This window comes from Canis lupus, chromosome 1 (genome assembly GCF_011100685.1).
Source record: "Canis lupus familiaris isolate Mischka breed German Shepherd chromosome 1, alternate assembly UU_Cfam_GSD_1.0, whole genome shotgun sequence".
NCBI classification, from domain to species: domain Eukaryota; kingdom Metazoa; phylum Chordata; class Mammalia; order Carnivora; family Canidae; genus Canis; species Canis lupus.
Window position 1 is genome coordinate 94,966,804 of NC_049222.1, and position 16,612 is coordinate 94,983,415.

Sequence of the window (16,612 nt, forward strand, 5' to 3'; positions counted from 1 at the left end):
AATCTAAATCTCTTCTGTCCCAGATGCAAATCGTCATTATTGGTTTGGTGTCTGTGCATTTAGTCCATTTCCACATACACACATGTGTACACATGTACATGTGTGCATGTTCACTTCTGTGACCCTGCAGACTTTCCTAAACTAACACACGCGCACGCACACACACACACACACACACACACAGAGTAGAATAGTTTTATGCTATGTTTAAACTTTGCATAGGTGGTGGGGTACGATTTGCCTCATTCTACAACTGTCTTCTTACTCTAAATAATATTTCATCATGCTGTATCCATGTTAACACAAGGATGTACTTTATTCTTCTTAACTGCTGTGTGGTATTCAATTTTCACATGTTTATATGAGTGTGTATCTGTGCATATGAGTGTTTACTGTGCAAGTACCTATGTTTGTGTATAAGTATACTGCTTTATGTGGTGGTCCTGACTCAATCAATGATGTATATCATGAAACGCTTTTAATTTTCCCGCACTATCTTCACCTATGTTTGTTGAATTTATCCTTCTTATCATGTAATACTTCCTGCACATTCCATAATTTCTGGTCAATTTCACATGTTGGGATTCAGTTTAAAACTTCAATAAAGGCTCTGCAACCAGGGATGCTCGCGGATCTCGGCGCACAGCCCAGCTTCCTTCAAAATGTCTACTGTTCACGAAATTCTCTGCAAGCTCAGCTTGGAGGGTGATCATTTCACACCCCTGAGTGCATACAGGTCGGTCAAAGCATACACCAATTTTGATGCTGAGCGTGATGCTCTGAACATTGAAACAGCCATCAAGACCAAAGGTGTGGATGAGATCACCATTGTCAACATTTTGACCAACCGCAGCAATGAACAGAGAGACAGGACATTGCCATTGCCTACCAGAGAAGGACCAAAAAGGAACTTGCATCAGCATTGAAGTCAGCCTTGGCCGGCCACCTGGAGACTGTGATTTTGGGCCTATTGAAAACACCTGCTCAGTACTACGCTTCTGAACTGAAAGCCTCCATGAAGGGGCTGGAGACTGATGAGGACTCCCTCATTGAGATCATCTGCTCAAGGACCAACCAAGAACTTCAGGAAATTAACAGAGTCTACAAGACCGGAAATACAAATCAAAACCACAGTGAGATACCACCTCACACCAGTGAGAATGGGGAAAATTAACAAGGCAGGAAACAACAAATGGTGGAGAGGATGCGGAGAAAAGGGAACCCTCTTACACTGTTGGTGGGAATGTGAACTAGTGCAGCCACTCTGGAAAACTGTGTGGAGGTTCCTCAAAGAGTTAAAAATAGACCTGCCCTACGACCCACCAATTGCACTGTTGGGGATTTACCCCAAAGATACAGATGCAATGAAACGCCGGGACACCTGCACCCCGATGTTTCTAGCAGCAATGTCCACAATAGCCAAACTGTGGAAGGAGCCTCGGTGTCCATCGAAAGATGAGTCGATAAAGAAGCTGTGGTCTATGTATACAATGGAGTATTACTCAGCCATTAGAAATGACAAATACCCACCATTTGCTTCGACATGTATGGAACTGGAGGGTATTATGCTGAGTGAAGTAAGTCAATAGGAGAAGGACAAACAGTGTATGTTCTCATTCATTTGGGGAATATAAATAATAGTGAAAGGGAATATAAGGGAAGGGAGAAGAAATGTGTGGGAAATATCAGAAAGGGAGACAGAACATAAAGACTCCTAACTCTGGGAAACGAACTAGGGGTGGTGGAAGGGGAGGAGGGCAGGGGGTGGGGGTGAGTGGGTGACAGGCACTGAGGGGGACACTTGACGGGATGAGCACTGGGTGTATTTCTGTATGAAATAAGAGGCTTCTCTCCTAGCCGCAGAATGCAACACGGCCTCTCAGAAATGAAACTTTATATCTAAGATTCCTTTTAGTTTAAACTAAAAATAGTTCATTAAATTAATTAACTCAGTTAATTCATCTGCAACAGAGATCACAGGTAGGTGCTCCCAACAAGGAGGCATGCCATTGTTTTACTGAGTTCCAACAGGGAGGTGTAGCTTAGACTCTGGTCTAATATGTAACTTTTCTGTGAGTCTCAGGGGTTTGGGGAAAAAAAATCCAATTTGAATATTTTAAGATCCTTAGAAAGATCTGGTTGGTAACAGGGTGTGACTTGCTACCCACAGATTAACTCAAATGGAAAATAAGGTCAGTGTAAGTGACCCTTGTGAGTATTTCTGGACTAGGCCCAAAATGGAATGTTCTTCTCTCACAGTGCATTTTCTAACACCACTCTTTGCTGAAGAACAAAATCTAAGAACTTACTTCGATTTTAGTCCTTAGTCCTAATTCTGCCCATAAAAAAAAAAGAAAAAGAAAAAAAAAAAAGACCTCTACAAGACCGATCTGGAGAAGGACATCATTTCTGACACATCTGATGACTTCTGCAAGCTGATGGTTGCCCTTGCAAAGGGTAGAAGAGCAGAGGATGGCTCTGTCATCAATTATGAACTGATTGACCAAGATGCCCAGGATCTCTATGATGCTGGAATGAAGAGGAAAGGAACTGATGTGCCCAAATGGATCAGCATCATGACTGAGAGGAGTGTGTGTCACCTCCAGAAAATATTTGAAAGGTACAAGAGCTACTGCCCTTATGACATGCTGGAGAGCATCAAGAAGGAGGTCAAAGGAGACCTGGAAAATGCTTTCCTGAACCTGGTCCAGTGCGTTCAGAATAAGCCCCTGTATTTTGCTGACCAACTGTACGACTCCATGAAGGGCAAGGGGACTCATGATAAAGTCCTGATTAGAATCATGGTCTCTCACAGTGAAATGGACATGTTGAAAATTAGGTCTGAATTCAAGAGAAAGTACGGCAAGTACCTGTACTACTACATCCAGCAAGACACCAAGGGCGACTACCAGAAAGCACTGCTGTACCTGTGTGGCAGGGAGGACAGAAGCCCATCACGGCATGAGTGTCTAAGAGTGGTGCCCCTTTGTTTGCAGGTAACAGTTCTAGAAAATAGCTTGTGACTAACAGTCCCCTTATACCCATCCTTGTGAGGATGGTGTTAGCATAGCCCCCTCCCTATCCTTATTTTAGTTGCCTAAGCATTGCCTGCCTCTCAGGTCTAGTCTCTCCTTCAAAAAAATAAACATTCCAAGGAGTTGGAAGTGAAATCTATGATGTGAAACACTTTGCCTCTTGTATACTGTGTCATAAACAGATGAATAAACTGAATTTTTACATTATATAAAAATAAAATAAAACTTCAATAAAATATTAAATTTAATTCTCAGCCCTCTCCCATGACCAAGTAGAATTTTTTCCTAAAATGTAAGGTTCATTCAACATTAAAAAATACATCAAATGCATTTCACCATTTTAATAGATCTAAATAAGAAAGCATACGATCATATCAATGGATCCAAACAAATTATTGGACAAAATCTCATATCCCTTCATGATAAAAAAGAACCTCTCATTAAATTAAGTATAGGCAAAACTTAATAAGGCTAATAAAAAGACATCTACAAAAATTTACAACAAAAATCCTCTGTGATGGGTGAGTGATTCAATTCTTTCTCCCAATGATCAAGAAAAGCAATGTTGTTCTTTCTCACTGCATGGATTATAATACTAGAATTGCTAGCCAGTGCAACAAAGAAAGATAAATAAAAGGCATACAAATTGCAAATAATGAAATAAAACATATTTTTTTCATATAAAATCTTAAACAATCTCCCAAAAAGTTCCCAACACTAATAAGTAATTTTAGCAAGGTTACAGTATACAAGATCAATATTTTAAAAACCCAATTACATTTCTATGTGCTTGGAATTTATAATTGGAATTTTAAATTAAAAAGAATACCACTTAAAGTAGAATAATAAAAATGAAATACATCACATATGAATCTAACAAAATATGTACAGAAATCAGAAATCAAATAAGATCTAAAATCTGTCAAGATATTATTGGATCACAGTTTGGAAGACTAAATGCTATTGGGATATTAATCTTCTCTATCCTGATTTATTAATTCAATGAAATTCCATTCAAGTTCCTGGCAAGACTATAGATATTCAAAAGCTGATTCTAAGATAATAGAAAGACAAAGGTAGTACTATGGCCAAAACAGTTATGAAAAAAAGAAAAAGGAGGTAGAGGACTTGTATACTAGTTTTCCAGACTTACTTTAAAGCTACGACAATTAAGACATTATGTTATTGGCAAAAAGGTCCACACAGAGATCAATGGACAGAATAGAATGTCTAAAACTAAACCCACAATATGTATATTGTCAACTCATTTTGACAAAGGTTCAAAGATATTCGATGGAGAAAGGTACTCCTTTCAACAGATGTTGTTGAAACAATAAGATGTACATATGCAATAAATGTTGACAACATACCTCACATTGTATATAAAATTTAGCAGTAAATGGATTATATGCCTTAATGTACAACATTAATCTATAAAACCTTTAGAAGAAAATATAGGAGAAAATCTGCTCACCTTGGATTTTTTTTTTTTTTTAATTTATTTATGATAGTCACAGAGAGAGAGAGGCAGAGACATAGGCAGAGGGAGAAGCAGGCTCCATGCACCGGGAGCCCGACGTGGGATTCGATCACGCGCTGGGCCAAAGGCAGGCGCCAAACTGCTGCGCCACCCAGGGATCCCCTCACCTTGGCTTTTGTATGAGTTTTCAGGTACAATGAACAAATAATCTATAAAAGAAAATGCTGATAAATTAACATTTGTAAAAAATGTTAAATTATTCCTTGCAACACATAATGTTAAAAGAATTAAAAGAGAATTCATAGAGTGGGAGAAAATATTTTCAAATCATATAGCATATGAAGGATTTTTATTCACTATCAATGTACAATGGTAATAATTCCCCACATAAAAAATATTTTCCTGTAATCCTTTGTTTACAATAAACCACCTAGCTGAGGGTAGTACAATTACAGAGATGAGGGAATGAAAAAGAACTATGAGAATGGAGCTCCTTTTCTGAAAACTCCATAAACAGAAAATATGAAGTAGTTTAATTACGCACAAGTTCTGTTAAATTGGAAATTCCTATGATTCTCATACTATTTAAAAAAATATTTTATTTATTTATTTGAGAGAGAGAGAAAACAAGCAGGGAGAGGGACAGAAGGAGGAGCAGACTCCCTGTTGAGCAGGGAGCTGGATTTGAAGCTTGATACCATTACCCTGGGATCATGACCTGAGCTGAAGGCAGATGGACAGAGCCACCCCAATGACCCTCATTTTCATACTTTTAATATGTGGTCTTGGTTTGCTATAGTTTTACCAACATGCTTGTTGCTTCATTATACTACTCAAGGAAGGGATTAGGAATGGTGTTGTTAGGCAAAGCCACTTAATTTTAATCCTTGAGCACAATGGGGTGTCTTTGAGAGTTTTGAGCAGTGGAGAAAAGTGGCAAAGAGATGTCAGAAGAGTCGTCTAGCTAGGAAATAGAACAGAGTGAAGAAGGTGGAAACTAAGGGGTGGATATTGGGGCATTTGGATCCCAGGACTTCTTGAGTCTCTTTATGTCCATGATTTTTTTGTATTTGACATTAATGCAATTTACCATCTTTAGATTTGTAGTTCCTTATTAGCCAAACACAGACCTCCTGATTCACAAGAGGAAGCTCAGTATTGTGGAGATAGCTCATTGCTAGGGATTTTGATAGATTTTTGTTTTTGCAAATTTTTGTCAAACTCAGAAAAGTAAAAGTTAGCAAACATACCAGAGAAGAAGTGGGTTAAGTAGAATTTCCTAGACTGTTCCCTGAAGAGTTTATACACTTTTGAGGATGCTCCTCTGAAAGATAACAGTCATAAACATGGTCATATACTTCTTTCTGTTTTTTTTTTTGTTAATTTATTACCAATGTAAATCTCAAAGACCTCAACAGTAACTGTTATGTTCTGTTTTCAAATAATTTTAGAGAAAAAACTATTTTTTGTCTTTTGGTCATGGTAGCCTATTTTGAAAGATATGAATAGGAGAGGAAATCACTAAAGCTAGGAGGAAAAGAAAAAGGAAATGGAAAACAGAGATAAAAATTGATCGAATTTAGGAGGCTGGGAACTGTGCTCATACAAGTTCACAGATGTATGAAAACCCTGTTCTTCAATTCAAAGAGAGGTGCTCTTTCTTTAACTGGAAGAGATACAACCCCATTGAAGGGAAAATATGATTGCAGTTGACATTGGCATGGTGTATAGTAAATGTAGAAGGCATGGCAGGTTTACCTTCCTAAGAGAGAGAGTTTGTGTGGGAAAGTGACTATCCTATATAATAATAAACAGAAGTTAGCCTTAGATATGACAACTTGAAATATAGTACTCAGCACTTTATCAGAGGAAGGCATGGGAATATAATGGAAAGATGCACTCATGCAATAAATGAATGTTAAGAAAACCTTGCAGTGTGTGAAGTTTTTATTCACCTGACTGGTTTCTTCCTCCCAGATCAATGGGTTGACTTTTGGACTCCTGAAGAGCTATTTTAAATGTTATAGATCAAATCTTCAAAAATTTTCAAATTCTGCTTGGTTTCAAATTCACTCGTCATGTTCGTAGTTTTATTATCACGTATCAGATTCGAATATTGGGACATACTGTCACCCTGTCACCCTAGAGTTGATACATTGATAATCTTATTTTGTGAGGCTGTCTTAATACTAATTTTCAGAGCAGACCATATTTTTCACCGATATAACATTTCTCAATATTTAAAAAGGAAACCTATTTCTGAAAAATAAAGTTGGCAAGCTATGAACCATCTATTTTTGTAAATAAAGTTTACTAGGGGGAAGCAGGTGAGGCAGGATGGTTATTCACATGTAGGGTGGGATCCTGACTTTATTTTGAATTGTGATATTTTGTTTATTGTGTTTTTTTCCACATTAATTTTGGTTTTAAAGATAGTGAATTAAATATTCTTAATCTTGATTGCTCAGGTTCTGGACCCTCTCCTTTCCTTAAAGTTTGCATCTGAGATAACTGCCTCACTAACCTTACCTTAGTACCTGTGGATATTTGTGGATGTACACAAATATATGCTGTGCTTGTATGTATGTGTGGTGGGTGGATGCAGAGGGTGGGGGATGCATGGAGAATCAGACCACTTGATGCTATGTTTTCCTGTTGGGTGGCTGGGAGACATTACGGAAAAATTCTAATTCTAATTACATGTTTAACAGTGTTTAGGAATATGGTGATGGATTGGGTAATACAAATGATATATATTCAAGCTGGGTGAGTTCTTTCTTGGCCTGGGCCACCAATTTTTGTATGCATATGACATGGTTCTGAGATCACCTGAGCAATCTCTTGAGTTCACAGCTGAGCCCATCAGCTCCAGATGGCTTATGTTCACTCAGCTCACACCCGAGCAGAGAGCTGCAGACCATCTTTCTGTTCATTGAGAACCTTCTAGTTTCTACCTTACAGAACCCATAAGCAGGAATACTCAGGGGTTCGAAAGTTATGATGAGCTACCTCATACAAAAATAATGCTCAGTTTTGAAGGAGATTATTGTGACTATGGATACTACTTGTCTAGATCATGCTGATCAAACCCACAGCATGGTTTTAGGTGTAGCTGGTTAATTTATTAAACAGAAGAAGAGAAGTGGACAAGGCTCCTTCCTTCATCAGCAATGTATGCACTCCTACAAAAAGTGTTGAATGGAGTCAGGATTAGTGTTGAAAGTATCAGCAAGGACTGATACTTTACTCTTTTGGATGTCTACCAGCTGCTTCATAGTGGAGAAACAAAGGCACCTCAACCAACTGGGAACAGGCCAAGGTTACTTATCTAGAGCTCGCTTTCATGAGGGCATCAGCTACCATAACTCGAGTTTTGCAGAGACTCATAGGCAGGCAAAGATTCATAGTGGAGAGAAGGGGAAGCCTTTGGCTCTGCTTCTGATTGGAGGCTGGCGGCTCAGGAAGTTGTAGGGAGGCTAACCAGAAGGGGGCATCCCAGGTGATTGGCTAGGGGTGAGCATTTGGCTCTCTCTGGTTGGTCCTAACTTAGCAGTGGGGGGCAAAAATCAGGGAAGCTGTCAGTTAGTAATCCGATAAACAGGAAGAGATAATGTGTGGAGAATGAAGGGCCGTGGAGAGCAACAGGCAGAGAAAGTGGAGGCGGCACTCCTGTGTGGTCAGCACTTGCTCTGGGCACAGGAATTAACCAGAGCCTCCAAAATGGAGTTCCTCACTCCGTCCTGTACCCTTCCTAGTTCCACCTTGGATGCAGCCCTGCCACTTTGTCCTCTTGGACCAGACACTACCCCATGATGGAGAACACCTGTGTGCGTGTGTTGGAGGACAGGGAAGAGGAGGTGGTGCTGTGCCTGCAAACAGTGGGCTGTGGATCATTAAACGGCTGGGGGTTGGCCACAGGTAAGGACTGCAGGTGTGGGCACGGTCTGCAAGTGAAGAATACCACATGCGAGGGGCTCTGGGGAGCAGCCTCCCAGCAGCCCATGGGAACTACTTTGAAGAGTTTCCCTTGCATTCAAAACAACCTAGTGCTCTGAGCATCCCTTTTCTTTTGTGCTTGTTCTGCTTTTAAAGAAATGTACTGAATTTTTATGTTTTTCGTAATTGGCTTAGAACAAAAGAAATGATAGTTGCATATTCATAACAGGAACGACAAACTGGGTCAGTCAAGTCCAGTTGTCAGGACAACCCTTTCCACAGCCTGGTCTGTTTGTTTGCACGAGCTGAACAGACCCAGCCACCCCGGCAGTGTATTATTGGTCATGGTTCCTCTCATTTCACACGATTTAAAATAAAGATTTTCTCCTGCCTTCTCAGAACTCACAGATCCATGCACACAGGAAGGCAAGATGGTTACATTCGGAAGCTTTTAGCCATATATCTTCTGCTTTGCAGATACTCAAAGAAAATAAATTTGACATTGGAAAATACTATCCATTGATCTGTTGAAGAAAAATGCTTTATTTTCTTGATGATCTAATAGGCATAGGTATTTTATAATTTAATTGTAGGGATAATCTTTCAATTGGTGTCTTCATTTTAATGTGATATCATCTCATTATCTTTTTAACTTTAAAGCTTTTCTGTGCCTTCCATTTAATGATATCTTAGATTCTAGTCACTGCAAAAATCTAAGGTCCTTTGCCTGACCTCAAAAAGCTAAACATTCATTGTTGGGAATGGGTGTGAAGAGGCAAAACCAGAATAAAATATCTGTAAATTCAAGGTTTAGTCCCAGAAAGAATAAGTGATGAGCAGGGCTTCTGGGATGACAGTGTTAGGAGCTTAGGCAAACTGCTCTTCCAGATACACATTTGTTTAACTGATGAAAGTTAGCAAAAATTATCATTCAGAGTCTCTGGAGATTGATCAAAGGGCTTGCAAGAAATTGAGGACCATTTATTTAGCTCAATCTGTTGACACCCAGACCAGGGGAGGTAGTCGTGCATGCACCCACAGTTCTGCCTTGCAGAAGAACCTTCCAGTAGGTTCAGCGGTCTCCTGGTATTTCCCATCTCACCCACTCTGTGGTGGGGATAGGCAAGGGAGGAACTATTCCTATTGGATTCAGTACCCCAGAAAGTCTGAAAACCCACTTATTATACAGTTCTTATTATATTATATTATACAGTTATACAGTTATTATATTATACAGTTCTTATTATACAGTTCTGTGCTGTGGAGAGCCAACACAAAGCAGGTGGTGGCAGCTGCAGGGCAGTGTCCACACCTACCTCCCACTACAAAGGTAGGGCATGTGCTGGGCAGTGGTGGAGAGATCAGCCACGTGTTCCTCCACTGCAGTAAGGACTGCTCTGGGGGTGAGCTCAGGAGCCAATGGCAGCTTACATCTCTGCTAGCGTTCTAGGATGGAAGATCTATCCCACATATATACATATATTCAATAGCTGGTTATTCATTGCAAAGCCCATTCTCCCAGCTGCATGCTAGGAAGGTCTATACTTGGTAGAGGTGGCAACCTGGTCTGGCATCACCCTCTGCCACCTACCCCAACTCCTTCACACATAGCTCTGCCCTACAGGAAGGACCAAGGTGTGTCTACTTGTGAAGAGTGGGTTCCCTATCCCTGCTCCCAGCTTCTGCTGCAGAGTGCAGAGGTTCTGCCCAGGGGTCTCAAAGACTGGCAACCCTCTGGCCCTCCCACTTCCCTAATTTGGCTTAGATTTTTGAGCAATATATGCTCCCAGGTAGTCATTTAAAACAATCAAGTGATTAGCTGGTCACTACTGGGAACTAATAAGTGAGTGTGATACGAGCAGAGACAGAAAAGCTGGAAGCTTAAAAGGAAGATTAGGGAAGGAAACATTCAAATAGAGCCCACCTGGGGCACCTGGATGGCTCAATCAGTAGACCATGCAACTCTTGATCTTAGGGTTGTGAGTTCAAACCCCACATGGGGTATAGAGATTACTTTAAAAAATAAAAAGTTCACATAGAGCTCACCCAAAACCACAATCATTCTGGTTGGTCGGGGATATTATATGAACATCCCAGGCCACCCCACCCTACCTCTGAGGAGTATCTAGAGAGTGAACTTCAGAGGTACAAATACATGGCTGTTTACAGGACACACTCACATGCTCCCTGAACAGTGATAGCAGTCTCTAAGCCATGCACAGATCCAACAGTAAAAGATGAAAGCCTCACTGGTCTAGGGGCTTAAACAACTCTGACCAATCAGTGGCTGCCACTAAATGGTGCTGACTCTGGGGTGACGCAAAGGAGGTGAGGTTTAGAGATTTTTTTTTTTAAGTGAGCAAGGACACCAGAAGTTGCATGCTGTGGGGGAAACAGACTTCAAAGAATGAGTCCAGTCATGACTAAAAAACCAAATGAGCAGGAAACAAATCTTCAGGGGTGCAGGTGGGGAATGGGCACAGAACTCACATCAGAATTAGAGAATACTGTGGAACAACCACAACAAATAACCTACCAAAATGTAAAGAACATATAATAGTTGTGGGAAATTAACAGTTGTGAGTGTAACACATAGGCATAATCTCAAATCAATTATCTAAACTTCCATCTTGAGACGCTGGAAAGAGAAGAATGAACTCAACCCAAAGCAAACAGAAGGACTGTAACAGTAAAGATTACATTAGAAGTAAGTGATAAGGAAGATAGAAAGACCACAGAGAAAAACAGTTTCTTTGAAAAGGCAAATTCACAAACTTTCAGCTAGATTTAAAAAACAAAAAACTTAAATAAAATACTAAAATCAGGAATGAAAGGGGTGTTATGTCTGACATGCCAGAAATAAAAGCATTGTAAGGGATGCTATATGCAACTGTATACCCACAAATTAGATGGTGAAACAAAATAGGGACATTCCTAGAAATACATAAACTACAAAGTACAGAAAATGTGAACAATCTGATAGTACCTAAGCAAATTGAAAGCCTGAGTCTGAGATGACAGTACTGGTCATTTCCAGCAAACAAAGATTTCATGTCAATCCTTTCCAAATTCTTCCAAGAAATAAAAGCAGAAGCAACTCTTCTCATTCATCCTATGATGTTAGCATTTCCCTGGTGCCAAAAGCAAGATAGAGAACAGAACAAAACTACAGACATGTAAACCTTATAAACAGAAGCAAAAATTCTCAGCAAAACACAAGCAAAATGAGTCCAAAAACATGTAAAGAAGACTTTACACCTTGGCCAGGTGGGATTTATCCTACCAATACAATGGTGGTTAAATATCTGAAAGTCAATTAATATAATATACCCTATTGCTAGAAGGAAGGTCAGATACCACGTGAATCTCTCAGCAGACACACACAAAAACAGGATTTGACAAGATCCAACACTCTTTCATGATAAAAAACACTTTACCAACTGGAAATAGAAGAGAATTTCCTCAGCCTTCTGGAGATAAGCTACAAAAAAAAAATTCAAAGAAAATATCATAGGTAGTGGTCAAAGCCTAAGTGCTTTCCTCTTAAGATGAGGAACAGGACAAAATATCAGATCTCAACACTTCAATATTGTATTTCCTATCCTAGGCAATTAGGAAAATGAACAAAATACAAAGCATCTTGACCAGAAAGGAAAAACAAACAAACAAAAAACTATCTTTCTTTGTAGAAGACATGACCTTTTAAACATAAAAATCCCAGCAGTCCAATATAAATCTGTTAGAATTAATGAATGAATTCACCAGGGTTGCAGGAAACAAGATCAACAAGCCAAAATCAATTGTATTTCCACACATTAGCAATGAATGCGCCTAAAATGAGATTAAGAAAACAATTCCATTTACAATAGCATCAAAAACAGTAAACCACTTAATGAATTAAGAGGAACACAAGGCTTATAACCTGAAAACTATAAAACATCACGGAGAGAGATGAAATACCTAAATAAATGTGAGGAAATTCCATATTCCTTCGTCAAAGAATTACTAGTGTTAAGATAACAATATTCCCCCAAATGATCTACAGATTCAATGCAATTTCTATCATCATGGTTGTCTTTTCTGCAGGAATCTGCAGCAGATTCTCTACAGAGTGCAGAGCCCCACTCAGTGCTCGATCCCATGACTCTCTGAGATCATGACCTGAGCCGAAATCAAGAGTGAGACGCTCATCCAACTGAGACACCCAGGTGCCCCATATGTGGATTATATCTTATTAAAGCTTTTTTTCTTCTTTAAAGAAACAGATTAGAAATGGGTAGCAGTAAATAACAACTGAAGTATATTTTCTTTTCCTAAAAAATTTTACTTGAATTTTTTAATTAAAATATAGTTCATATACAATAGCGGTCACTCTACATTCACTGACCCTATCAACCCCAACTCTTGAAATCCACTCATCTAGTTTCTTTCTCTACAGATTTGTCGATTCTGGACATTCACATAAATGGGATCATACAAGTATCAACTTGCCTTTTGAGACTGCCTCCTTTCATTTAGCACAATGTTTTAAAACTGTTTCTGTTTTTAAAATACTTTTCTTTTTTTAAAAAAAAAGTAAAATGCTCTCACTTTGGGTGAAAATAAAAGTAAATATATGTTATTTTATATAATTTGGAAAATATGGGATAAAATAAGTTTGACCCCAAAAAAGTGACAATCAGTGAAAATTCTGTGTTGGCAAATACAGAACTAAATTTTCACAAACTTTTTTTAACAAATGAAATGCTGTCCCATGTATATTTTTGTTTTTCTTTGGAGATGATGTCATGAGCATTTCCTTAAATAAATATTCTTTTACGTCCATCTCTATTTTTATAGAGTTGGTAGAGAATAAAGATGATTTTACTCTTGAAGATGACTCATTTTTAATTTGTACTGCATTATGCTATTTCCCTGGGAGTTATTGATGGACCAGACCTGCAATGTCTTGTCCACAGAAGCCCAGCACAATGTTTTGTACTATTCTAAATGTATGCATATCTAATTGCATATGTAATCACAGAGTTATTTCCAGCTCTTCTAAGATATGCTTCGATCTTGATTCCAGTATCTAACATTTCAATGGCTAGGCCTAAAACTAAATATGTTCAGAGAGGACTTGTTTGAGTAGGGGGACAGGTTGGAAGGAAATGGCCGGAGATCTTGTGATTTCTCTTTCTTATAAAACTGCCCCTTTTACATGGAAAAATCAGAACAACAGGTAAAATACTCAAAACAGAAGTGGGAATAAGTTTTCTCTAATCTGCTTGCCATATTGGACAAGCTAGGAGAAGAGAGGGAGTTTTTTAAATAAGTTTTTAAAACATAGCAACTGTTCCTGTTGTTGTGTGTTGTGTGTTTGTAGGAGGATGATACAGAAGTGATGGTGTCTTCTGAATGACTTTGGAATTATTCTCTTGTTACAGAATAAGAAAAACAATTAAGTCTTCTTAAAAATATGTTTTCTTTGAGAACAGGACATGGCACAGAAGTTACAAAACCCCGTGCCAGGAAACAGCTAAGGACACCATCATTGTCCTTTGTACCGCGTGACTAGTGTGTGCTGTGAAGGGTTATTTAATCTTTTATCAATCCTTCTTCAAAAGATGCCCCTTTCATTCCCAAAAGTTAATTAAAGGGCTCTCATTCTGATAATCCCTCAATCCATGAATTCTTTGTGAAATGGTTTAAAAGACTCTAAAAAATAAATACTGGATGGAGTAACCATCACAAACAGTGATAGAATTCAGAAAAAATATGCAAACCCACTACGTGCAATTAAAAGAATACAAGATTATAATTCTTAAAAGGAAGAGGCCTATGCAGTGAGCCCTATATCCATCCAGGCTTGCTTCCCAGGACATTGTCTTGGTTGACACAGGGATGTGGAGCTCCAGTGGGAAAAGCGAGCTCATTGCCAGAGTGAAAAAGTCTGCAGAATGAGAGGTGGCCAGGGTGGGCGGGCTTGAGGGGTGCAGTGCTAGGGACCCTGCATATGCCCAGGGAATTTCTGAAGTCTGAGTGGAGATTCTGCTGAAGCCCATGGCCAACATTTGGGCCACAAAGGCTGAGGAAAAAATGCCAGGACTGGTAAGTACCATAGGTAAGCTGGTAAGGTACCATAGGTACCATAGGTAAGCACCATAGGTAAGCTGGAGCAATTACTTGCCAGAAAATGCTGCAGTAGTAGTAGTAGTTAGGGTTTATCCTGAGTGCAGAGACTTTGGTGAAAACTTCTGGAATTCAGTTGAAACCCTAAAAAAGCTCCAGCCTAGGACTAATCTTTATGCATTTGGAGTAAAGGCAAAACTGAAATATGCCTGTTGTGAAAAAGTATACCCCAGGCCTACATGATCACAGTGATCTGGGGATGATTTCCCTGCCTTCCAGAGTTAAATTCAACACTGTTCTGAGGAAAATAGCACAATCCAAGTCCTCTACAACATACTATCTATGATGTCCTGATGCAGTACAAAATAATAGATATTTATGGAAAGAAAAATCCTGACTAAAATTTCAAGGATGAAATAGTACATAGAAACCAACAGAAAAAGTCCAGATATGGGAAGGAATAGACCACTACTGTGGTCACTAGCTTCTAAGACAGTGACACCTGTCACCTAGTATTCACACCCTCAGGTGAATACTCATTGTTCCAGGGCCAGTCTATGTGATCAACATGCTAGGTGCAACAGTATGGCACTCCAAAATTAAAGTTATGTTATAAAAGACCCAGCATCTCCTACCTCTCTCTCACATGTTCTCTCTCTCTCACTCTCTCTTTCTCTCATCACATGCCCCAAGAGAAGTCAGGGGCCAGGTTGTAAGTAGCCCTATAGACAGATCCACATGGCAAGGATCTAAAGCCTCCTACCAAGTGCCACAGGAAGTGAGCTTGAGAGCAGATCCCCTTGCCCTTTAAGTGATGGAGGTTCTAGCCAAAGTCAGAGCCAGTAGACTCCGCTAAGCTGCTCCTGGATTTCTGACTCTCCAAACATTGTGAAATTACAAATGTTTGCTCTTTTTAGTTGATAAGTTCGGGATGATTTGTTACCCAGGAATAGATACCTAATAAAAGTTGTGGTCTCTAGAATTGGGGTCGTTTTTCAGGAAAAAAACTGAAAGAAGGAGAGAAACCCACACTGTAGTTGAAGACTTTAACACAACTCTCTCAATCGTAGCAGAGTTAGTAGACAAAAAGTCAGCTAGGATATAGAAGAACTGGGGCAGTCCTGGTGGCTTAGTAGTTTAGTGCCATCTTCGGCCCAGGGTGTGATCCTGGAGACCTGGGGTCAAGTCCCATGTCAGGCTCCCTACATGGAGCCTGCTTCTCCCTCTGCCTGTGTCTCTGCCTCTCTCTGTCTCTGTGTCTCATGAATAAATAAATAAATATTTAAAAAAAAAAAAAAGAACTGAACAACACCATCAGGCAGCTGGACTTAACTGACATTTTATTGGATATATCATGTAACAACAGGAGGACACATATTCTTTTAGAGTGTATGCAGATAGTCACCAATATAGACTATATATTCTGTGTCATAAATTGAGCCTTAACACATTTAAAATAATTGCAATCATATAAAGTATATTCTCAGATTGTAATGGAGTTGAACTAGAAATCAGTAACAGAAAGACATGGTAACATCTCTTTAGAAATTAAACACTTCTAAATAATCCATGAGAATAATCAAATTCTCACAAAGGAATTTAAAAATATCATTAATTATATGAAAATGAAAATACAACTTACTGAAATTTGTGAGTCACCACCAAAGCAGTGCTTAGAGGAATACATCTAGTAGTAACCTTCTATGTCAGATCATTCATCAATATTTAGATCAATAATCAATATTTCCAATCAGTTATTTTAAGAAACTAGAAAAGGAATAGCAAAATACTCAAAATAAAGCAGAAGAAAACAAATTTGCTGCCTGAGAACTTGTTTAAAAATAGGAAAGGGGAGCTCCTGGGTGGCTAAGTGGGTTAAGCATGTGATTGGATTTTGGCTTGGGTCATGATCTCAGGGTTGTGAGATAGAGCCCCACATGGGGCTCCACGCTGAGCAAGGGGTCTGCTTGAGATTCTCTCTGGCAGCCCAGGGGGCTTAGCAGTTTAGCACCGCCCTCAACCCAGGGCGTGATCCTGGAGACCTGGGATC

The 16,612-nt window shown here is 39.3% G+C and overlaps 1 protein-coding gene across 1 annotated transcript; it reads left to right on the forward strand.

Moving 5' to 3' along the window:
* The first annotated feature begins 632 nt into the window (after window positions 1–632).
* Window positions 633–8,570, forward strand: LOC100687983 (annexin A2-like). The gene is given in 4 exon segments (XM_038525510.1): window positions 633–863; window positions 866–1,105; window positions 2,370–2,996; window positions 8,271–8,570. Coding segments are annotated over 4 exon segments (1,368 nt in total). The 5' UTR covers window positions 633–662.
* Window positions 8,571–16,612: the final 8,042 nt, after the last annotated feature.